The 24,056-nt window shown below is 47.3% G+C and overlaps 1 protein-coding gene across 3 annotated transcripts in view; it reads right to left on the bottom strand.

The window, feature by feature from the left end:
- Positions 1–16,547, bottom strand: part of LOC126544016 (uncharacterized) — a 169,015-nt gene extending 152,468 nt beyond the window's left edge. For 2 of the 3 annotated variants that reach the window (XM_055062447.2, XM_055062448.2), the window contains exons 1-2: positions 16,300–16,544; positions 1,666–1,834 (exon numbers count right to left, since the gene is read on the bottom strand). In XM_055062447.2, coding sequence (XP_054918422.1) covers positions 1,666–1,829 — 164 coding nt within the window. In that variant the 5' untranslated portion in view covers positions 1,830–1,834; positions 16,300–16,544. Of the gene's footprint in view, positions 1–1,665; positions 1,835–16,299 lie in introns of all 3 variants that reach the window. The other variant, XM_050191192.3, reaches the window with a different exon arrangement.
- Between the last annotated feature and the right edge of the window lie 7,509 nt (positions 16,548–24,056).

Genomic DNA, 24,056 nt, shown 5'->3' with positions numbered 1-24,056 from the left:
GAAGAAGCTTATGCACCACATGGGAGAGGTCTATCCAATCGATAACATCTGTAGTACGTTCTTTATATGAAAGTCGTGATCAGGGGATGAACGAGTTTCTTTTTAATACATAACGCCTGGAGATTGTTGAGAGATTAAATGGATGAAATTGGAAGGTGTAGAAAGTATTTAACAGCAGTTCCACTGGCGTAAACTTCGGCAGCCTTCATGGACGGTGGATAATCAGCCGCAACTACTTGGTCCAGAATGCTGTCTTTCAGAAAGTCAGTCCTCGTAACAGGTTCTTTCCCGCACTTTTATTTGTTTCCGAGTTCGGAGTATTCGGCAGTTTGCTCTTAAGCTATCGTGCCCGTTTAACAACTCGAGTGTCCATATACGCATCTAGATTGCCTAGACAGTCTTTATCAGAATAGTATTCATGATGAGCGTGATGTGAAGACCACGATATTGTAAAATTCACAATAATAGAGGGAAGATCTGTCTGACACTCAGGTGACTTGGTAAATAAAGCGGGCAAATTTCGCACACTGTTCATTATTGTCTGAGACATACCACACAGTTGCCTGGATTTTACTTTAGCGAAAGAGCCAGATAGGTTTAGTTGAATCTTTTCTAATGCTCTTTCATCGCTTACTCTATAACTGTTACAATTGTCTGGGAACTTCATTGAATGGCGAGTGACTGACGCGCTTTTACAACAGCATATCTCTGCATCTTGTTCTGAACTTCTGCGTGAGCTTTTCGACAAGAGAAAAGCCTCCTTTCAATCATTTCGATCCCCTGAATCTCTTTTGATCTCTCAGGGCAGTTGGAGTTGTCGGCAGCCTGATTTGCATTGCACAAACACCTCGACTGAGCCTTACACGTACAATCGTTGGCAATGTGGCCTTCCCTGCATAAACGGCATCGAGCACTTGACCAACAGCCATTAGCGCTGTCCTTACCGCCAGCACTTGAGCCATTGTAATGGTCCTTGAGCTAATGCTTCAACTCCACAGATTAATCGCCAAACCATCATCTCTTATCGACAAGCCGTCCCTGCAAGTGCTGATACGACTGTTCCTGTAGGGAACCTCCTATTGTCTATAATCTGGGTATGGCAGTGTACAAAAGCCACACTTGCCGCAGAAAATATCTCAAGGCATTCTGGTAGACTTGAGCTTCTGTCAACACCCTTGACTACGCCTTTGCAGCAAGCTAGGCGAGGAAGGATAAAGGCGCAGTCTGCAGCGTGGCAAAATTAGTGCATTCCAGTAGACACACAGGCCTGGTTTTGTTAACAGCACAGGATCCTCCACGTCCAAACTGATGGACCTTGGTTATTTGCAGGAAGTCGGATGAGATGCCTGAAATTCTTATTGGATAGCCTTGGGGTTCTTCATACGAATAACTCCTTCGTTGGTAGGTACCAAGGCCATATGAACACTACTGGTTCTACAGCGAAGGAACAATTACACCCGTGGATGCTACGGGCAATGGGGCCGCACCAGAGGGTAGCCCTCTGGCCCGCAGACGATACGGTCATCCTCTTATACATTACCATCACTTGCAATCAAAGGAGAAGAACGGAACAACAAAGAAAGGAAATGTCCCCGCCGCCTGCTTGTCAGTGACGCCACATGAGCTCCCCACCAGCGCACACGAAGCGTTCAGCCTTGTACTAACCTTAGGCCCGCCGGAGCCCTAACAACAAGGCGCGCCGGCTTGAGGTCCACGGCGTCCGGGAGGCCCGGTTGATGTCGGAGCCGGCGCCGCGGCCCCCGAGGAACCCTGCCTTCTGGATACTCCACCAGGATGTCACTCGCCTCGTCTGCCGAACACAGGCTCATACCCACTACGAGATATTGAACAGGAAGCCGGTGGTTAATGTTTAAAGCAAAGGGGGAGAGGGACAAACCTAAAGTAAAAAGTAAGGCGAGGTAAGTTATAACGTTCACGATGATTACGATTGGCTAGATGCCGAAATCACGGCCACGCGTTTCTCAACTTTACTTGTCCAGCTCTCGTGTAATGATGATGATGACCCCATAACATGGAGTTTGAAGTTTATTTCCTTTCTTCACTACAGAAAGAGGAAGCAAGAGCTAAAGACCATTTGGCCTGACAGGGGCTCTTGCTCCTAAGTGCGTTCGGCTTACATGATGATTCCATCTACTAAAAAAGCAAATATAACAAGAAACAAGCAAGTATGATGTAGAAAATACAAATAAACAAGATAATGTGTACATTATACAATGACTATGTGAAAAAGACATTTATGCTTCAATTTTTGTTTGTGCAATCACATTACCGCGCAGATTAAGGAATACATATATAGTGCATAAAAAACAATTTAGTGCGAGAGCAATTTATGTGTAAATAATTTGATAGTGTATGAGTAGGTTTTTTATACATTGCTTAAAATTTGGCGCACAGAAATCAATTTTTTGCTCAACAATGTTTAGTAGCCTTGGTATTTGATAGTTTATATCCTGACGTCCGTAGTTAATACGCGTGAATGGTATTTTCTTGATTTGATAACGTAATGGGTATCGAAGAAAAGTGGGTATGCTGACAACATGGAGCCTGTGTTTTTTTATATGTAAGAGTAATCTATAGTAAGACACTCGATTTGCTCGGATCAATAAATGTTTGACGAAGAGATTGTGTGTGGGTAAGTCACGCGGCCTACCATGGTAGTTTTCAAAAATTCGGACTACTCGTTTTTGCAAGCTTAATAACTTATCATAGTTTTTTGTTGTAGTTGTTCCCCAGATCAAGACACAATAAGTTAGCTTCGAGTAAAAAAGGGCGTAGTATATTGCTTTCTTTAGCCATAAAGGTATTAGATCACCTATTTTATATATACAGCCTACTACTTTGCTAAGATCATTGGAAAGCTTATTGACATGAATGTCCCAGGAGAGGTTTTCTTGGAACCATACCCCCAAAAACTTTTGCGTTGTTACTTGTTCTAGCCTCCTTGCTTGAAATAAAACAGTTATATTAACAGGCAATGGCTTGTTTATTGGTCTAAATATTATATATTTGGTTTTGTTGACATTCAATAGTAGTTTGTTGATGTACAGCCATTCAGATAATAAATTTAAATAATCATTTATTTCTTTTTGTATGCATTGCAAGGAAGAATTTGCAAAGAAAAGATTAGTATCGTCTGCGTACATGATGATATTAGGTGAGGAAGAAATGTTAGGAAGGTCATTGATATATAGATTAAATAATATAGGACCAAGGATGGATCCCTGTGGCACGCCAGTCTGTATTTTGAGAAGTGAGGAAGTGGCCTGATTATATGAAACAAACTGGTAACGATCCGTTAAGTAACTTTTCATTAACTCTAATGCTGTACCACGTATACCGTAGTCATAAAGTTTGCACAGAAGTATACCATGATTTACGCTGTCAAAAGACTTACGCAGGTCCAGAAATAAGCCTACCGTGTATAAACGGTTTTCCATATTTTGCAGTATTTGATGTTTTATATTTAGGAGCGCATCCTCACATGATTTATTTTTTTGGAATCCGTACTGCGCCGTACTAATAATAGAATATTTCCTTAAGAAACCTTCTAGTCGAGTGTTGAGAACAGTTTCAAAAAGTTTTGAAAAAAGAGGTAGTATAGATATGGGTCGGAAGTTGTTTACACTATGATCAGCACCGCCTTTATGAACCGGGCAGACTCTGGCTATTTTAAGTTTGCTAGGAAAAATTCCGGACTCAAACATTTTATTAATAATATGAGCTAAAACATTAGAGATGATGTCAGACACATATATTATAGGAGATGCCATGATACCGTCGAAACCTGCAGCACTGTGTGACTTAAAGTTTTTGATCACGCTTTCTACCTGAGTTGGTGTCACCGGAAATAGCATTAAAGAATTTTGCAGAGACGGTTTCATAGTATGCCCTATCTCTTCTGGATCTGCTGCAGAAATGTTGCTGCAGCATTGAACGGATAGAGACGGCTTCTTCACCTGAAAGAGTGCCGTTAACCGAAGCTATTTGTAGCTCTTGAGGGCTAGCCTTTCTTCCAGATATTTTCTTAATTTCCAGCCAAACTTTTCTTGGATTCGTATATATGCGCGAGAACACCTTCTCATAATATGTTTCTTTTGCCTTTTTTAATTCTGAATTTACTTGGTTACGGTACTCCTTAAATTTGGCTAATTCATTCATGTCTCTAGTTCTAAGGAATGTATGGTACATTTTATTTTTGTTTTTGATTTTTGTAAAAAAAGCTCTACATCTATCCACGGCTTTCTAATTTTTTTGGGTCGTTTTGTAGCACTATGTTGTGGGAAGGCTATGTCGTAGCAAGTGATTAGTTTATCGAAAAATGAATTGTATGCCTTATTTGGGTCACTTTCAATTAGTTCAGATTCCCAGTTTTTTTCCCGAATAAGAGAGCGAAAATAGGCTAGCGTCGTTGTATCTATGAGACGGTAGGAATATACAGGCGCATTATGCTTGCATTTCTGCGAACAAGGCAGAAAGCAAAAAATTGGAAGATGATCGCTTATATCAGAGGACATGACACCAGCAGTCACAGTGGAATCATGTACATTAGTGATACAGACATCTAATAAGGTTTGGCTATGTGCTGTAACTCGTGTTGGCAAGGTTATAATATTCGAGCATGCGTAAGAGTAAAGCAGGTGATTATATTCTCGTGTTATTGTATTTTGAGCCATCATATCTATGTTCGTATCACCTAGTATGGCAAACATTTTGCCGGTGCTGCTGAGATAAGCTAGCAGTTTATTCACAAAGGAAAAGAAATCTTTTTTGTTCCCACAGGGTGGTCTGTAGACTACTGAAAATGTTGCTGCTTGAAGACGAATAGTGAGGCATTCAACGTTGAGATTAATTAGGGAGAAATCTGCAATTTTCTCAGAGTTTAGATCATTTCGTACATATGCTGCTAGACCACCATCTCTTGCGTAGGTACGGTTTAGTATGTGATGCCTGTAGTTTTCGAACTGTATCGGGCAGTCCTTATCAGATATCCACGTTTCAGTAAAAAGAAGAACATCGGGATTAGTCTTGGTGTGTTGAAACAATTCTTCAATTCTATCTTGTTTATTTTTTATGCTTTGGACGTTTAAATGAAAGATTGAAATATGTTTTTGCAAACCCGCAGATATATTTGCAAATGAAATGTAATCATGATATAAAGATTTATCGACTGAAGCCATATCTGGACTTAAACCAACAAGAATTATTCTGACGAAATAAAGCTAAATATTAGGTTATCATCTTGCTGATATCTTCAGTGCTGAAAATATGCAGAATAGGAGATGTTTCATTGCGCCTCGCCATTACTTTCCCCCCAGTGGTCCAGACATATTTCCAACCAACCTCATTCTTCCTTTGTTTCGCAGCACTTAGTAATTGTTTACCTTGTCTCATCAAATGCTCATTAATGAATATAGGACGATTCTCACCAAAGCCAAGCATTCTGGCATTAAATTTTCCTTTCGCGATTTAGCAAGAAAACTGTTCCTTTTGAAACGGCGCACAAATCGAACAATTATGTTTTGTTCATTGTGTTTCGCTGTCGGTACTTTATGGCATGCATCAATATCGGAATCTTGCACTTCCTCTGCAACAAGTTCGCCAATCTTCTTTATAATAGCTATTGGCTCAGCATCAACAGGAACACCCTTGATTTCCAAGTTGTTGGAACGCTGGTACGTTTCAAGCTCCTCTAGTTTTCGCGTCAGCTTAGCATTTTGCACTTTAAGTACCTTGTTTTCTGTTACAATGGCATCGATTACTTTTTTCAATGCTCCTAAGTCCTTAATTTCCTGTTTCAGTTCTTTTAGATCCTCTAGACTTTTTTTTATCTCTCTGAGTTCATCAATTATCTCAGCGCGCAATTCGTCCACAGCTTTTTTTGACATGAGGCTTCTGGACTATGACACTTTTTCACGCTTGTAGAGTCTAGAATGTTTAAGATGCAGTTCGGCAGCAGTGCATAAATTTGAGCGGGAGGAAATCGAAAATGTATAGCGCTCACCTGCAAAGCAGATAGATTTTAGTTGTGTGCTCAAGATGCACTGCTGCCGAACTGCAAGCTTTGTCGTCGATCCGCCGCTTTTTAAACCAGCCGTGCTGTCCTGCTGCCCTCTTGTGGTAGAGAAGGCGCCCAGGGAACCACGTGGGTGTCAGATAGGCGATACAAGGCCAGGGCGATGAAGCTCCCCAATCTTGTAGGCGTCACCCCACTGTTCCACGTGCGGCAAATCCAGCGACGAAAGCGATCAGCCGCAAAGCAGATAGATTTTAGTTGTATGCTCAAGATGCACTGCTGCCGAACTGCCAAACTTATACACACCCTGAGAGATTAACCAAGGAATGTGCACTTGAACTTCTGGCCACTTCGTCGCTGTGGTCGTCGTCCTACCGACAGTAGCAGCCCCTTCACTGTCTCGTGGTAGTCTATATATATATATATATATATATATATATATATATATATATATATATATATATATATATATATATATATATATGTGTGTGTGTGTGTGTATGTATCTATATATACATGTATACATGTATATGTACGTGTATGTATGTATATATGTGTGTGTGTGTGTGTATGTCTATATATATATATATGTGTGTGTGTATGTATATATATATATATGTGTGTGTGTATGTATATATATACATATGTGTGTGTGTATGTATATATATACATATGTGTGTGTGTATGTATATATATACATATGTGTGTGTGTATGTATATATATACATATGTGTGTGTGTATGTATATATATACATATGTGTGTGTGTATGTATATATATACATATGTGTGTGTGTATGTATATATATACATATGTGTGTGTGTATGTATATATATACATATGTGTGTGTGTATGTATATATATACATATGTGTGTGTGTATGTATGTATATATATACATATGTGTGTGTATGTACGTATATATATATGTGTGTGTATGTGTATATATATGTGTGTATATATATATGTACATATACATACGGTGTGTATGTATATGTGTATGTATATATATGTATGTTTATAGTGTAAGACGAAGCCCGGTAGTACCGCAGAGCCCTTGTATTTCAAGCAACTACTCGAGCCAGTGAGCCAGTAGCAAACAGACAAAACGATGATGATGACTGTGAGGATGGGTATATCTATTATGGACTAAACAGTTTTTACACACTAACTTACCGTCTTCACGGAAGCGGTCGGCACAGCAGCAAGTCAAAGACGGTAGCAACGCCGATAAACGGCTTCAGGCTTGAGACGAGAACGCTTTTGACGCTGCGGCAACGGCGGCGCGCAGCCGAGCTCACAGGAGCAACGCGCCAGTTTACAGCAGATGCTCTTTCAAGCATCGTGTGCGAGCGGAGATATCATTGAAGGGAATTTTTCACGTAGCCCCGGTACTCAAACGTGTGTCCACAGGAGGAATTTCTCGCCTGGGCGGAACGAAATGACATGACACGTCGCATCACAACGGAGTTTCCCCTTGTCCCGAATGGTCGCAGTGATGGCGAGTGCAGTTTTATGACAGTGGGCGAAGCGGGCGGCGAACTCTTCGGCAAGGGATGTGGATGGAACAGGAGGCATAGGGACAAAGGTGGTGTCCAAAACAAAAGACGGTGCACGGCCATACACGAGCAAAAAGGAGCTATAGTTTCTTGTTAGATGAACAGCAGAATTATAAGCAAACGTCCCGAAAGGAAGTATAGTGTCCCAGATTTTGTGGTCAGGTTTAACATACATGGAGATCATGTCGGACAAAGTTCGATGGAAACGCTCGGCAAGACGAATTTTTTTCAGGATGATACGCTGATGTAGTCTTATGGATGGTGTTAGAGGCCTGTAGGACTTCAGCAGGTACATAAAAAGAGTTGCCTTGCCACGGTCACTCAGAAGACCACGAGGCGCACGGTGGCGCAAGATAATGGCGTGCAGAAGAAACTCGGTGAATTCAGAGGCAGCGCCAGAAGGAAAAGCTGCCGTCTCTGCGTAGCAAGCCACATTTTCCACGGCGGAGACAATCCAGCCGTGACCCGCGCGTGTAAGCGGAAGGGGTTTGTACTGTAAGGGGTCCCACCAATTCGAAGGGCACGAACGGGCACGACAATGGTTCTAAAGGGCCGGTGGGAAGAGATGTGGAACGTGTTCACCTTTCGCATGACGTACAGGAACCGACGTACTTGGCTACACTAGTGTACAGGCCAGGCCAGAAACAGCGAGTGTTAAAGCGATCGTACGTTTTGTGAAAACTTAAGTGGCCAGCCGTGGCGTCGTCGCGAAATGCTTGCAAAACTTGTACTCGAAGTTACCGGCTTGGTGGTGAACTTAACGAAGTAATTTAAAACGTGCGAATTGTTCTCTTAAAGGGCTGTTGGGAGGGCGGGATAGGCCAGTGCGCCGGTCGATAATGGTGGGCCTGTATGTATCTGCCCTGCACATTGGAGGGAGCCGATGTCCCTTTAGGAAAGAATGCCTACCGAGGTAACGAACATTATCGGACTAATAGTCATTCTCTTGGTCGGTTGACTTTGCAGTGTCGAACAGATGGAAGGTGAAACACGGGCACTTGGCGACAGCGGCCAGTGAGAAAAAGCGTCAGCGTCTTTGTCGCTGCCTGCCAGATTTATATGTGACAGTGTAGTAGAACTCTTGTAGACGCAGCACCCAACGGCCGAGGCCTCAAGACGAATTTTTCAGGGAGGATAACCAACACAGAGCATGATGTTCAGTCACAATTGTGAAATAGTGGGCATATAAATAGGGGCGAAACTTTTGTACGGACCATACGATGGCGAAGCATTCCTGTTCAGTGACGATATAATATCGCTCAGCAGCAGAAACATTGCGGCTCGCGTGGGCCACGACTTGCTCTTCAGACGCGTGGTACAGTTTCAGGAGTGCGGGGGCCGAAACAGGTGAAGCAGTGACAACATATGATGGCTCGGCGTCGATAAAGATGGCCACAGTGGACTCCTCCGGTAGTACAAGTGGCTCTGGCGTTATGTATTAAGCAGTCAGACTGGCGCAGCCGCGTGAACCACACACTAGACAAAAAGCAATGGCGATTCCCTGAAAAATACCGCGTTGATAAGGGGAAATGACTGCGTCGCCGTCTATATTGTCTCTTGATCTAAGGGTAAGAGTACGTGCATGGCCGGGTGAAAGGACAAAATCTGCCGCTGTGAAAAGGTGGGGTGGCGAGGAATCAGCAGCATCAAGGAGCTCGGTGTCCGTAATATGTTGAAGCAGTTGTCCGCTCGAAATGACAGCAGGCGCAGCAGAGAATAAATCCAAACCTAAAATGATCGAATGAGCGCGCGACGAAAGCACAGTAAGGGGGAGTTGCTGGCGAATTCAGTCAATAGGGACACGAGCGGTACACTGTACAGTCGGATAAATCGGCTATCACTCTCGCGACATAAGACGGGGCCAACATAAGGTGTTTGCACTTTTCGGAGACGGAACCATAGTTCGCAACCAATAACAGAGGTGGCGGTACCGGTGTTTATAAGCACGTCGACGGAAACGCTTTCCACATAAACTAAGCAAAGTGGCCGGTCGAGCAGGAGGAATCGTGACAACTCGCGAACAAGCAGTTTTTCCTCCAAAAACTGCAGCCTCTATAGTTTTCCGAATGGTTGGTGAGAGAATAGGAGGCAGGACGCAGGGGAGACGAAGTACGGCAAAACGGTGACGGAGAACGACGACGGGGTGAGCGAGAAGACCTAGACATGCCTTGAGACAGCGGAGGTGAGGGCGAGCGAGGTAACGAGGCTATATAGGGCTCCGGAACGTAGGCGTCGCATTTGGGAACATAGTCTGGGAACATTTGGGAACATAGTATCGAGGCCAGCTGGACGCAGACAACGTCAGCAGGTGCAGATGGTGCTGGTACCGGAGACCGCCTAACAACCTCTGCATAAGAAGACACACAAACAGGCGCAGAAGACTGGGCACATGGGCACACTTGTAATGGACGTCATTTCTTCTTTAATGATCTCGCGGAAATTTGTTGGTGTCATGACTGCTGATGGCGAGCACGACCGGCGACCAGAGCGGAGCCCCAGTGGTGATCGGTAGAGCAAGAGGACGAAAGAGTAACGGACGCTCCACTACTTCTAAGACGCCGCCCGGTACGAAATCAAAGCCCTTGCATTTGAAAGCAACCGCGCGAGCCAGTCAGCCGGTACCAACCAGAGAAAACGATGATGATCATAGACGCGACAGCGCGGGGGAGACTTTGGGGCCCGAGCCCATTCCGGAGTTTTTTGGAGGGGGGGTACGGGGACAGAGCCCTTCTCCGGCGATGCCGAGCAACTCGAGAAAAGAAACACATTTCTAATTATTTACAGCAGTTATTAGGAATGGAAACATCGTCGCTGGCATGCAGAGGTGATAAATATATACAGGATGTCCCAATTAAGTATCATGCACCAATATTATAAAAACAGCAACGCGTTACTCGAAGAAAACCTAGTGCATATTGTTTCCAGTACAGTGGAGTAGCTGCCGCTAATTTCATCGTTATTGAGATTTAATTAGGGAATTGCAATTAATTATGTCAACTCGACATGTACCTCCGAATTATCAAAGTGCAAATGAGGCATTTGTAGGCACAGCCAAGGGACATCTAACTGCGGTATCTTTGGCGGCGTGCTAATTGCGTACAATTTTTTTCCGACTGGCGAATAAACGCGAAATAAGTAGAATACCACGTGGCTGTGCTTCCACCCGCATCATAAAGCAGCGCCTTCGAACAGGCTCCGTCTGAGTTAGGCACAACGAAATAAAGGAAATAAAGCAAAAAGCTTCGCGCGCCATTCTGCGTTGTAGCGTTGTAGCTCACAAAATGTATCCTCTCTCTATCTCTCTCTATTCTCTCGCTAACATTTTTCCCACATCCTCCCTCTACTGTCGTTGCTGTTGCAGGTTTGCACGGAGACAAGCGCTGCAGCTTCCACACTGCGTTTGTGGGGAGTCACGCCTAGTTTGATGATGAACATGATGACCAGGAAGTCGAAAGCTTCTATGAAGACGTGGAATCGGCGATGGGTAAAGCCAAACAAAATACACTATACTGATGGGCGACTTCAATGCGAAGGTAGGCAAGAAGCAGGCTGGAGACAAGGCAGTGGGGGAATATGGCATAGGCACTAGGAATAGCAGGGGAGAGTTATTAGTAGAGCTTGCGGAACAGAATAATATGCGGATAATGAATACCTTCTTCCGCAAGCGGGATAGCCGAAAGTGGACGTGGAGGAGCCCGAACCGCGAGACTAGAAATGAAATAAACTTCATACTCCGCGCTAACCCTGGCATCATACAAGACTTGGACGTGCTCAGCAAGGTGCGCTGCAGTGACCATAGGATGGTAAGAACTCGAATTCGCCTAGACCTGAGGAGGGAACGGAAGAAACTGGTACATAAGAAGCCGATCAATGAGTTAGCGGTAAGATGGAAAATAGAGGAATTCCAGATCAAGCTACAGAACAGGTATTCGGCTTTAACTAAGGAAGAGGACCTTAGTGTTGAAGCAATGAACGACAATCTTGTGGGCATCATTAAGGAGTGTGCAATAGAAGTCGGTGGTAACTCCGTTAGACAAGGTACCAGTAAGCTATCGCAGGAGACGAAAGATCTGATCAAGAAACGCCAATGTATGAAAGCCTCTAACCCTACAGCTAGAATAAAACTGACAGAACTTTCAAAGTTAATCAACAAGCGTAAGACAGCTGACGTAAGGAACTATAATATGGATAGAATTGAACATCCTCTGAGGAACGGAGGAAGCCTAAAAGCGCTGAAGAAGAAACTAGGAATTGGCAAGAATCAGATGTATGCGTTAAGAGACAAAGCCGGCAATATCATTACTAATATGGATGAGATAGTTCAAGTGGCTGAGGAGTTCTATAGAGATTTATACAGTACCAGTGGCGCCCACGATGATAATCGAAGAGAAAGTAGTCTAGAGGAATTCGAAATCCCACAGGTAACGCCGGAAGAAGTAAAGAAAGCGTTGGGAGCTATGCAAAGGGGGAAGGTAGCTGGGGAGGATCAGGTAACAGCAGCTTGGTTGAAGGATGGTGGGCAGATTGTTCTAGAGAAACTGGCCACCCTGTATACGCAATGCCTCATGACTTCAAGCGTACCGGAATCTTGGAAAAACGCTATAATCCTAATCCATAAGAAAGGGGACTGCCAAGACTTGAAAAATTATAGACCGATCAGCTTACTGTTCGTTGCCTACAAAGTATTAACTAAGGTAATTGCAAATAGAATCAGGAACACCTTAAGCTTCCGTCAACCAAAAGACCAGGCAGGATTCCGTAAAGGCTACTCAACAATAGACCATATTCACACTATCAATCAGGTGATAGAAAAATGTGCGGAATATAACCAACCTTTATATATAGCTTTCATTGATTACGGGAAAGCGTTTGATTCAGTCGAAACCTCAGCAGTCATGGAGGCATTGTGGAATCAAGGTGTAGACGAGCCGTATGTAAATATATTGAAATATATCTATAGCGGCTCCACAGCCACCGTAGTCCTCCATAAGCAACAAAATCCCAATAAAGAAAGGCGTCAGGCAGGGAGATACCATCTGTCCAATGCTATTCACAGCGTGTTTACAGGGGGTATTCAGGGACCTGGATTGGGAAGAATTGGCGATAAAAGTTAATGGAGAATACCTTAGTAACTTGCGATTCGCTGATGATATTGCCTTGCTTAGTAACTCAGGGGACCAAATGCAATGCATGCTCACTGACCTGGAGAGGCAAAGCCGAAGGGTGGGTCTAAAAATTAATCTGCAGAAAACTAAAGTAATGTTTAACAGTCTTGGAAGAGAACAGCAGTTTACGATAGGTAGTTGGGCACTGGACGTGGTGAGGGAATACATCTACTTAGGACAGGTAGTGACTGCGGATCCGGATCATGAGACTGTAATAATCAGAAGAATAAGAATGGGCTGGGGTCGTTTGGCAGGCATTCTCAGATCATGAACAGTAGGTTGCCATTATCCCTCAAAAGAAAAGTTTATAACAGCTGTGTCTTACCAGTACTCACGTACGGGGCAGAAACCTGGAGGCTTACGAAAAGGGTTCTACTTAAATTGAGGACGACCCAACGAGCTATGGAAAGAAGAATGATAGGTGTAACGTTAAGGGATAAGAAAAGAACAGTTCTTAGTTGAAATCAAGAAAAAGAAATGGGCATGGGCAGGACACGTAATGAGGACGCAAGATAACCGATGGTCATTAAGAGTTACAGAGTGGATTCCAAGGGAAGGGAAGCGTAGCAGAGGGCGGCAGAAAGTTAGGTGGGCGGATGAGATTAAGAAGATTGCAGGGACAACATGGCCACAATTAGTACATGACCGGGGTAGTTGGAGAATTATGGAAGAGGCCTTTGCCCTGCAGTGGGCGTAGCCAGGCTGATGATGACGCCTAGTTACGGCTTCCAGAGGGCGTTGTGCACATGCGACGGGGCGCAAATGTTGACACGAGCTTTTTCCATCGTCTTTGTGCCACATTTCTGTCATGTACTAATCCGATAGCGCTAAGGGCCCCGTGTCGCAGAAAATCCGGTGTTGACGCCGCGGGCGTCGCTTGAATAATCATTCTGAACCACAACCGCGCAGGCGTTCCACGTGGCGTATACCTTCTCTTGCATTACGATGTTATTCCTCAGAATTTTTAGAAGGACAGCTCATAAACAAATGGCACGAAACAAAACAAAGACAGCGCATGCCTTTTATGTTTTCGTGACATGGCCACGTCTCAACCACTCCCAGACGCGGCCGGCTAGTTGCGTGCGTCACAACTACGTCCCGACGTGGAAGGCGCTAGTGGCATGCAATACCACAGCAACAGCATCAGTAGAAGCATCGGGAAAGTCGAAGAAAGAGGCAAAGAAAGCTTCATTTTAAAACTAGTAATAGACTGTGTTGCAGTGTTTTATCCATGTCCGACGAAGGCAAGGACATTGTCCGAGTTAAGGGGATTAGATGTTATGAAGACGGTGAGCATGTCCCCGAGAGTGCGACTGAAACGCTCTGTAAGGCCGTTAGTTTCGGGATGGTACGCTGTGTTAGCGCGGGGAACCATGTGGCATTCAGCAAGAACTTGCATGACGTCAGACAGAAATATGTGCAGCCTCTGCCGCGGAAAACTTCTCTGGGGGCGCCATGGCGCAGAATAAAGTTTCGAACAAGGAAGAAGGCAATATCGTGCGAAGTGCCGGCTGGTAGATGGGGCTGTTTCGGGATATCTCGTCAAGTCATTCACCGCGACAACCCAACGGTTGCAAGCTACAGTTAGTGGTAGGGGACCGTAGAGGACCAACGCGGTCAAATGGGCGAGCGGGACAGAAGAGAGGTTGCACGAAACGAGCTGAACGATGAAGTAGTAGTTTGCGCCGCTGACCATCCGTGCATGAGCGAGCAAACTTGCGAACGAAGTTAAGCGCGCAACGCTATTAATACCGCTGGCGTGGGCGCTGGTAAACTTCAAGAACACCAGTACGTGCGCACTGTGATAATGATGTGGGAGGAGACGCAGAGTTCTAAGTGCAAGATTGGTGCAGTGAAGAGAACTCATTTACGACTATCTGCCGTGTAAGTGCCTTTGTAAGGGAGCTGACTACGTACGGAGAAATGAGAACCTTGATGGCCAGGGGAGTGACGTATCTAAAGACTGCACGTCCAGGAGATGAAATATGAAATTCGGGCTATCGAGGAGTCGCGTCGCTGCTCAGAATCGTTGGTGTCGATATTGCTCGAGGACAGCGTACGGCCAGAGGTGGAAAAGCAGTTATTGGGGGTCACATGGCAGCTGGACAGAGCGTATGCATCGCAGTGCTTGCAGCCGGATTAGAAAACCGTACTTGCGTCATACACCTCAATACGAAGCGCCTTGTGAACCACACTGCCGGACGGGTCTTTCTAGGAGGAAAGCCAACATAGACAGTCTTGGTCTATAACCACTTCCAAACGGAGGCCGTAGACATAAGGTCAGAACTTGCCGAGTTCCGGCACAATAGCAAGGCACTCACTTTCTGTGACGCTGTAATTGGATTCGGCTGTTGTCAGTTTGCGGCTGGCACTTGCGACGACGTATTCGGCGCGTCCAGCTTTACGTTGTGCATGAACAGCGCCGAAGACAATAATGCTAGCGCCTGTATGAACTTCGGTAGGTGCGTGAGCGTCGAAGCGACGTAAGACAAGGATGCATGTTTAAAAACGATGAAGGTTGGGAAAATCAGCGCCAGATTCTGGGGACCACGGCGACAGGTCACGGGACCTCAGCCCAAGGAGTTAGTTCACCGAGGGCAGATATGACTGCTGAGAAGTTGCGAACAAATTGTCGGAAATAGGAACAGAATCCTGCAAAACTTCGAAGTTCCCGCGTGCAGTGGTGGAACGAGCCATTTCAACTCTCAGCGCAGGTCATGGCGCAGGCAAAATACCGATTTGGCGCAGCACGATACGCTTGTAGCGCAGGGTCCAACGCACGTGTGGTTACGATATACCGTGCAAATTTTAAATGATATGGTAGGTATGGTTGCCAAGTAGTCAGCGTACACAGAGAAGGAATTGCCCAATGTACGAGAAATGTTGGTTTTCCATAATTGATCGCTGAGTTACTACTTCAATTATGGAAAACCAACTAGCCCAACAATCAACTCTTCTAGATATGTCATGAAGACGGGTTTGCGCGAGGCTTACCCTGCAATCGCGATCGGGAAAGGACGCGACGCTCCTCCACAACGCGACGCAAAGCACGCTACGGCCGCTTTCATTGATACGGCGCAGAGAAGGCACCAGAAATGGCATACAAACGGGTGTTTGTTAAACCAGCACGCAACACAGTGCAACAGTCACGGCTTCTGTGCAAAGGCTCACCGCTTGATCAATCGAGTAAGCGCGCCTGCACTGAACACGACATCACGCAATACACTCATGTCATGCACATTAGTGAGTCGTCGAATAGGGGCCGCAAAAAAAATATATTAAAGCGTCAGCGCCACTGCACATGCGCGAGACGCGAATAGCGTTTTTAGCTATTTTGTCGAAATAGCTCCGCGACCCAAGCTCGACACAAAAGCTTTCCGTCAACGAACCTGGCGGCACTTATCGAAGTGCCGGCTCTCGCGGTGTGCCACGTTCGATCCCATTCGCTAATACCATTCTTAACGATACACCACGTGCTATTCTGACCGCAGCGGCTCTTTTGCAAAGCCGCGCTACCGCCAATAAACGTCCAAAAAGCTTACCTTCACTCCTAAAATACGACACTCCTCTTCGGCAAGCTGCGCGGTACCTCGGGCGCGGGTTCGATGAAGACCGAAATAAGGCGCCAGCAAGACGGTACAACGGCACTACAGTTCATGTCCGATAGAGAAGAAAAGTTGCCGACGATTACGTTACTTCGCAATGCGAAATTTGAGCGCAGCTCTTCTATATTGACACGTGTACTTATCTGTATCGGGTAACCACGTTTCGCCGCCTAACAAATGTTATCGCACAGCGCGGGACGCGCCTGCATGTATCCGAAGTTTCTGGAAAGTTATCGATGCTTCTATCCGCTGTCTGTTGTCGCCGAACCTTGTATTATCTGAGTTCATCGCGTCACGCGAATGGTGTAGAACTTTGTGGAAGGCACGCGGGTCCGAACGATTACTCTGGAACATTCGACGACTGCTCTATAAAAGCCGACGCGCTTGACCCGCTGATCAGATTTGCGACGATCGCCGACTGTGTTCGCCGCTTTCGTTGTGCTATAAGTGTAGCCTGTTTTGTGGGCACAAGTTCGCCCAATACAAGTCCGGACGAAAACACTCAGATGCCGATTGCCTATCACGCGCCCCCATTGACCCGCCGCCGCAAGATAACGAGGATGACGACGCCTTCCTTGGAATGATAAGCGCGGAAGACTTCGCCGATCAACAACGACGGGACCCGGAGCTAAAAGCCCTTGTCGAGTATTTGGAAGGGCACACCGACGTTGTCCCTAGGGCATTTAAGCGTGGATTATCTTCGTTCACGCTTCAAAACAACCTACTCGTGAAGAAAAACTTCTCACCAGAACTACCTTGTTGTTCCGTCGGCGCTGCGTCCAGAAGTACTGCACGCCTTACACGACGATCCAACTGCTGGGCACCTCGGATTCTCCCGGACGCTGTCGAGGATACATGAAAGGTATTACTGGCCGCGTCTGACCGCCGACGTCGCCCGTTACGTCAAGACATGCCGAGACTGTCAACGACGCAAGACACCACCGACAAGGCCAGCAGGGTTACTACAGCCGATCGAACCTCCTCGTCGACCATTCGAGCAGATTGGGATGGATTTGGTGGGGCCGTTTCCGACGTCAACATCCGGGAATAAGTGGATCGTCGTGGCGACGGACTATCTCACCCGCTTCGCTGAAACAAAAGCTCTACCGAAAGGCAGCGCAGCCGAGGTGGCGAAATTTTTCGTCGAGAACATCCTGCTGCGACATGGCGCCCCAGAAGTCCTCATCACCGACAGAGGAACGGCTTTTACAGCAGAGCTCACCCAAGCCATTCTGCAATATAGCCAGACAAGCCACAGGAGGACAACTGCCTACCATCCGCAAACGAATGGTCTCACGGAGCGCCTGAATAAGACCCTCGCCGACATGCTAGCGATGTACGTCGACGTTGAGCACAAGACGTGGGACGCGGTCCTGCCGTATGTAACATTCGCTTACAACACGGCGGTGCAAGAAACAACACAGATCACGCCGTTTAAGCTGGTTTACGGCAGGAACCCGACGACGACGCTCGACGCCATGCTGCCCCATGTCACTGACGAAGAGAGTGTTGACGTCGCTAGCTATCTCCAGCGCGCCGAAGAAGCCCGACAGCTCGCCCGCCTGCGGATCAAGAACCAGCAGAACCACTACAACCTCCGACGACGCTTCGTCGAGTACCAGCCCGGTGACCGTGTTTGGGTTTCGACCCCTATACGCCGACGAGGACTGAGCGAGAAGCTTTTGCGTCGCTATTTCGGACCGTACAAGATTATCCGACGTATTGGCGCACTGGACTATGAGGTCGTGCCAGACGGCATTTCGCTATCACAGCGGCGCCGCTCAATAGTCCACGTTGTGCGACTCAAGCCGTACTACCAGCGTTAATGAACTTTGGGGCTTCGCGTCACTGACCTTTGGACTTTGTTTCCTTTCGTTGTTTGTTACTTATGTTTAATAAGTGTCCTTTTGTGTTTCGCTCTTATATTTGTAGCATCGGGACGATGCTTTGTAAGAGGGGGGTATTGACACGTGTACTTATCTGTATCGGGTAACCACGTTTCGCCGCCTAACAAATGTTATCGCACAGCGCGGGACGCGCCTGCATGTATCCGAAGTTTCTGGAAAGTTATCGATGCTTCTATCCGCTGTCTGTTGTCGCCGAACCTTGTATTATCTGAGTTCATCGCGTGACGCGAATGGTGTAGAACTTTGTGGAAGGCACGCGGGTCCGAACGATTAGTCTGGAACATTCGACGACTGCTCTATAAAAGCCGACGCGCTTGACCCACTGATCAGATTTCCGACGATCGCCGACTGTTTTCGCCGCTTTCGTTGTGCTATAAGTGTAGCCTGTTTTGTGGGCACAAGTTCGCCCAATAAAAGTTAGTTTTCTCGTTCTTAGTATTGCTACTGTGTTCTTCTACGTCACCACCACGTGACAATATAAACCTTACCGTTTTAAATTTCAGGGCAATCTATACTCTTCGAAGGGCAGAAGACGCCACGAGCACACGCAATGGCTACTAGTTGCAACGATTGAGCTTGTCGAGGTGGCCAAATCGAAACGCGCCAAGCGTCTCAATGCGTCTCATGCCCGGGACGAATTCATCAGGGCGTTCCACATCGCTTGGCGATGCATGCGTCCGTGGCTTAATGGTCTCGATATCCGGCTTCTGTGCTAGAGAGGTCCTGTGTTCAAGTACTGCCGTCGGACAATTCTGATAATATTTGTTTAATTACTTGTTACACAGAACTATCGCGAGCAATAGAGCGAGAACACGCGAACGCGTGGCAAATTGCCTCGAAACCGAGTTAGAGAGATATGAGGATGGTGCTGCTGAGGGGAAGGGGAGGAGCTCTTCCGGTAACTGTCGGCACTCCCACCGCGCCTTCGTTTGTCGAAAACTGCAGCTTGTTGTGCCATTACCACCAGCCCGGATTCCGAATCTGCAAGATGCAAAAGTATCTTTCGAGCGCCCAAATTCTCCCTTGAAAAGTCAAGATGCTGAGCCGTCAGGCAGCGGTGTCCTGCGGGAGAAGCATCGGCGAGCAACTTGTTCGGACGTGTCGCCAAGTGCCAGACAGCCCGACGCCGTAGACACCCACTAGGTGACCTCCGGCCCTTGCCTGAAGGTCACCGCGCCCGCCACAATTGAACCAGGTGGCCAGCGCGGTCGCTGGTTGGACCTCCCGGACGACCGTCGAGTGCTCGCTTTGTATTGGGCCGTTTGGGTGACAATGGTTTTGGGGGCTTATAAGCGGAGGCGCGCCGCCTGAAAAACCGGATCCGCCGACCCACCGGGAGCCAGTGCCGCTCTCGACTGGAGCGAGATGTCACGCGTTTCGCCGGACGTTGCCGTGCGGGAACAGTCGCGTTTGCTGTGAGCTCTCGGCCCCAGTGCCGATCCCTTCATGTCCTGTATAATGACCTGTATATAGTGTATAAAGTCCCTTTTGTTATTCTCATCGACGCCTCGCTCGGAGTCTTCGCTACCAACGCTCTGTCACGAAACGAGTGACGAGCGCTACGGGACCACAAAGTCGTAATAGTGGTGCAGCGGTGCAAAGTCGTAACAGTGGATGGCAGCTACGGGATTGACCGGCATCAGCTACCTCGGCGGGGTGAGTGCCTGAAGTTTACCTCAAACACCAGACTTTCTCTGACACAGGTTATAGTAGCTCAGGGAAGGATTTGGTGTTGCATTGTGTTAACCTTGTGTGTTTCAAGCCTAGTTAGAGTGTTTTGAAAACCAGGGGACGCTGAGGGGGTAAACAGGGCAGTGTGTGAAATACTTGCATATGTCTTACTAGTAGCATTATAGTAGCGTACGGCAGGTATATTCAAAAAGGGTAAACAGCAGGAGGACAGTGTGAACGATGGAGAAGTACAAGGTCAAGGAACTTCTCCAAATTTGTGAGGAGTTGGGCATTGAGTTGGGCTCAACCAAAAGAAAGAATGCGATCCTTGAGGTCATGAGGACTGGGGACGTAACGGCTGAGGAAGCCGAAGAGGCCTGGGCGGATATCAATGAACGTCGGGAAAGGGAGGAGAAGGAACGTTGCGAGGAGGAAAGGAAAGAAAAGGAACGTCGCGAGGAGGAAAAGAGGGAGAAGGAACGTTGCGAGGAGGAAAGGAAAGAAAAGGAACGTCGGGAGTGGCAGGCAGAAAAGGAACGTCGGCAGTGGCAGGCAGAGAGGGAACGTCGCGAGCACGAGCTTAAAATGAAAGAGTTGGAGACCCGAAATAGCTCGCCGGCGCCTAGTCTAACTTCTAACGTTCCAAGAATACGCGATCAACTTCCACCCTTTGTCGTCGGAGAGGATATGGCCAAATACCTCGTGAAATTTGAGCACGTGTGCGAACGGAATAGCATTGAGCGATCCCTCTGGGCACAGAATCTGTTAGCCTTGCTCCCTGGGGAGGCATCAGACGTAATAACTTGCTTATCGAAAGAGGCGTTTGAAAGCTACAGTGATGTGAAGGAAGCGCTACTTCGGAAGTACAAATTGTCGCCCGAAGCTTTCCGGCAGAGGTTCCGGTATGCAAAAAAGGGCAAGGAGTCGAATGTTGACTTCGCGTTTCGTCTAAAAGCCGACCTGGTGGAATGGCTGAAGGGCGAAGAGGTTTACGACGACCGCTACAAAATCGTCGAATGCATCGCGTTGGAGCAGTTCTACCGTTGCATTGATGAGGATGTCAGGCTCTGGCTGCAAGATAGGCTAAAGGAGGTTAAGCTAAACAAGGCAGCAGAGTTAGCGGAAGAGTATTACACCCGCCGCAGCTTGCACAGCAAGGCAGTGCGCGCAGAAAAAGCAGATAGGAGAGATGGGTTTTCCGGGAAGCCCGACGAACGGAAGCAAATCACGCGTCGCGAGTTTCGGAAAGACGAGTCCCTTACCAAAGAAACTGTAAGGGAAGGACAGAATACATCTCAGAATGCTAACGATGGTCCCAAGCAGCGAAACGATACGACGCGTTCTTTTGAAAAACGGAAGCCGTTAACTTGCTACAATTGCAAAAAACAAGGGCACATCGCTGCGAGCTGCCCAGAGAAAATTGCTTTTGCAACAATACGGGAAACTAACAAAAACATACGAATCTTGGAGCCATATATGCGGGAAATTAAGGTAAACGGCAAGAAGTGCCGAGCACTTCGGGACTCTGCAGCAACTATGGACGTCGTCCACCCGTCTTTCGTCTCCTCGAATGATTTTACGGGAGAGTGCGCTTGGATACGGCAAGTGGCCGAGGAGGAGAGTGTCTGTTTACCGATCGCAACGGTTATCATTGAAGGAGAGTTTGGGAAACTTAACACAGAAGCCGCTGTGTCTGCCGCCCTACCGGAGCACTTTCCCTACCTCTTCTCAAATAGCACGGAACAGCTGCTGAAGGATCAGGGCAAATCATTCTTTGCCGACGTGGCATACATGGCCCTCACGCGATCCAAAGCGCGCCAGCTGTCGAGGGAACTTGACTTTGAGTCGGTGAGCGAACAGAGGTGCGGCACACGGACTGATCAAGGTAACTTGAGTGGCGAGCAGGCACGGGAGACGCAGAGCGCTGAGGCTAGCCTGGTCGAGCGTGTCCTGGAAGTGACTGGGAGTGACGCGTCCCGTGCTAGCCGCGATATGGACACGACGCCGCAGTTAGGCGACGCAGGCTCCATATACTCGCTCCGGTTGCCGCCAGCTTACAGGAGCTAGCTGCAGTTGAAAGAGAAACTCTGATTCGCGAGAAAAAGGAAGACTGTTCAATAGCCGATCTGATGAAGAGCGTCAAACTGGGAGTGAAAAAAAAGAGGGTTTCATTTTACGAGGAATCTGGCTTATTGTACCGCCGCTACACGGATAAGCAGGGTCGCAAATATGAACAGCTTCTGATTCCTCGGAAATATCGCCGACAGTTACTGGAACTCGCGCACGAAAACGCGTGGGCAGGGCATCTTGGCTTGAAAAAGACCAAGGCTAGAATGGCTCAGGAGTTTTATTGGCCGTATTGTTGGAAGGATGTCGAACAATTCGTGCGCTCTTGCGACACCTGCCAGAGAATCGGCAAATCTACTGACAAGTGGAAGGCACCGATGGCGTTGGTGCCAGTCATATCCGAACCTTTTCGGCGACTAGTAATCGATATTGTAGGCCCTCTGCCAGAATCAACGAACGGTTGTAGATATGTTCTGACCACCCTGTGTGTCGCGACCAAGTTCCCCGAGGCAGTACCTCTTAAGGAGCTAAATTCCTCCCAGGTCGTGGACGCTCTGCTCTCAATATTCGCACGCGTCGGGTTCCCTTGCGAGATTCAGTGCGACAATGGCAGCGTCTTCACCAGCTGCCTAACTTCTACTTTTTTGGAAAGATGCGGCATTAAGGTAGTGCACAGTTCCATCCATCACCCGCAATCTAACCCAGTAGAGCGTATGCACTCGGTGCTGAAGCGAATATTGAGAGCCCTGTGCTTTGAGCGCCACTGTGACTGGGAAGCCTGCATTCCCGCCGCTATGTTCGCCTTGAGATCGGCTCCCCATGAGAGCACCGGCTTTAGCCCTGCGGAGCTTGTATATGGCCGGAGCCTAAGAACTCCGTTGCGCATGCTGCGAGAGTCTTGGGAAGGCAGTGACGACGACCCAAATGTAGTCTCGTACGTCCTCGACCTCCTCCAGAGGCTCGGGAAAACCAAAGATATTGTAGAGAGCCACATGAAGGCGGCGAAAACCTTGTCAAAGGAATACTACGACAAGTCAGCAAAAAAACGCACCTTCGAAGAAGGTAGCCAAGTGATGTTGCTGCGACCGTCGAAAAAAAACAAGCTCGAGGTTCATTGGGAGGGGCCCGCAAAGGTTGTAACTAAGCTTTCCGATACCAACTACGAAGTTAAATTAGGGAAACGGCCCAACAAAATTTACCACAGTAACTTGATGAAACCCTACATTCAGCGTCGCGCGATTATAAGCATGACGATAAATGCTGACGATGAGGAAGGGGCCGAAATCCTGACGACGGCTCATATGAAGGTATGTGGTTTAGAGCTAATGGTGGAACAGCTGACGTTGGGAGCGCGCCTAAGTGCCGCCCAAAAGGAGGATTTAAAGGGAATCGTTTCAGAGTTTAGGGAGGTTTTTTCGAACCGTCCCGGAAGAACAACGGTCCTAGAGCATGACATCGAGTCATGCTCCGCATGACTCGATGAACCGATCCGCAGTAAACCGTACCGTTGTTCGCCCGTGCAGAAAAAAATCATGGCTGAGGAGATTCAGCGCATGCGTGACTTGGGGGTTATAGTACCAAGTGAGAGCGACTACACGTCGACCTTGATATTAGTCCAGGCTCCAGGAAAAGATCCGAGGCCATGTGTCGATTATCGGCGTCTGAACGCGATAACCCGAGATCAGACATATCCGATACCGAACTTGGAAGAAAGGGTAGAGACAGTGTCGAAGGCAAATTATATATCTACCCTGGATCTCGTGCGAGGCTATTGGCAAGTACCCCTTACGGAACGAGCTAGCCGCTATGCCGCCTTCGTTTCCCCGCTTGGAACATTCCAGCCACTCATGTTGAGCTTCGGCCTCAAAAACGCGCCGTATTGTTTCTCTAGCCTGATGGACAGAGTGCTTCATGGTTTAGGCGAGTTCGCATTGCCGTACCTCGATGATGTTGCCATATTTTCGGACACTTGGGAATCACATCTGGAGCACTTGCGAGTCGTGTTGAGCCGGTTGAAAGAGACAGGTCTTACTGTGAAACCAGCTAAAT

The sequence above is a fragment of the Dermacentor andersoni genome, chromosome 10 (genome assembly GCF_023375885.2).
Source record: "Dermacentor andersoni chromosome 10, qqDerAnde1_hic_scaffold, whole genome shotgun sequence".
Classification (NCBI taxonomy): Eukaryota; Metazoa; Arthropoda; class Arachnida; order Ixodida; family Ixodidae; genus Dermacentor; species Dermacentor andersoni.
The sequence above is the reverse complement of the archived record's forward strand: the minus strand, read 5'-3'. Positions and strand labels throughout refer to the sequence as shown.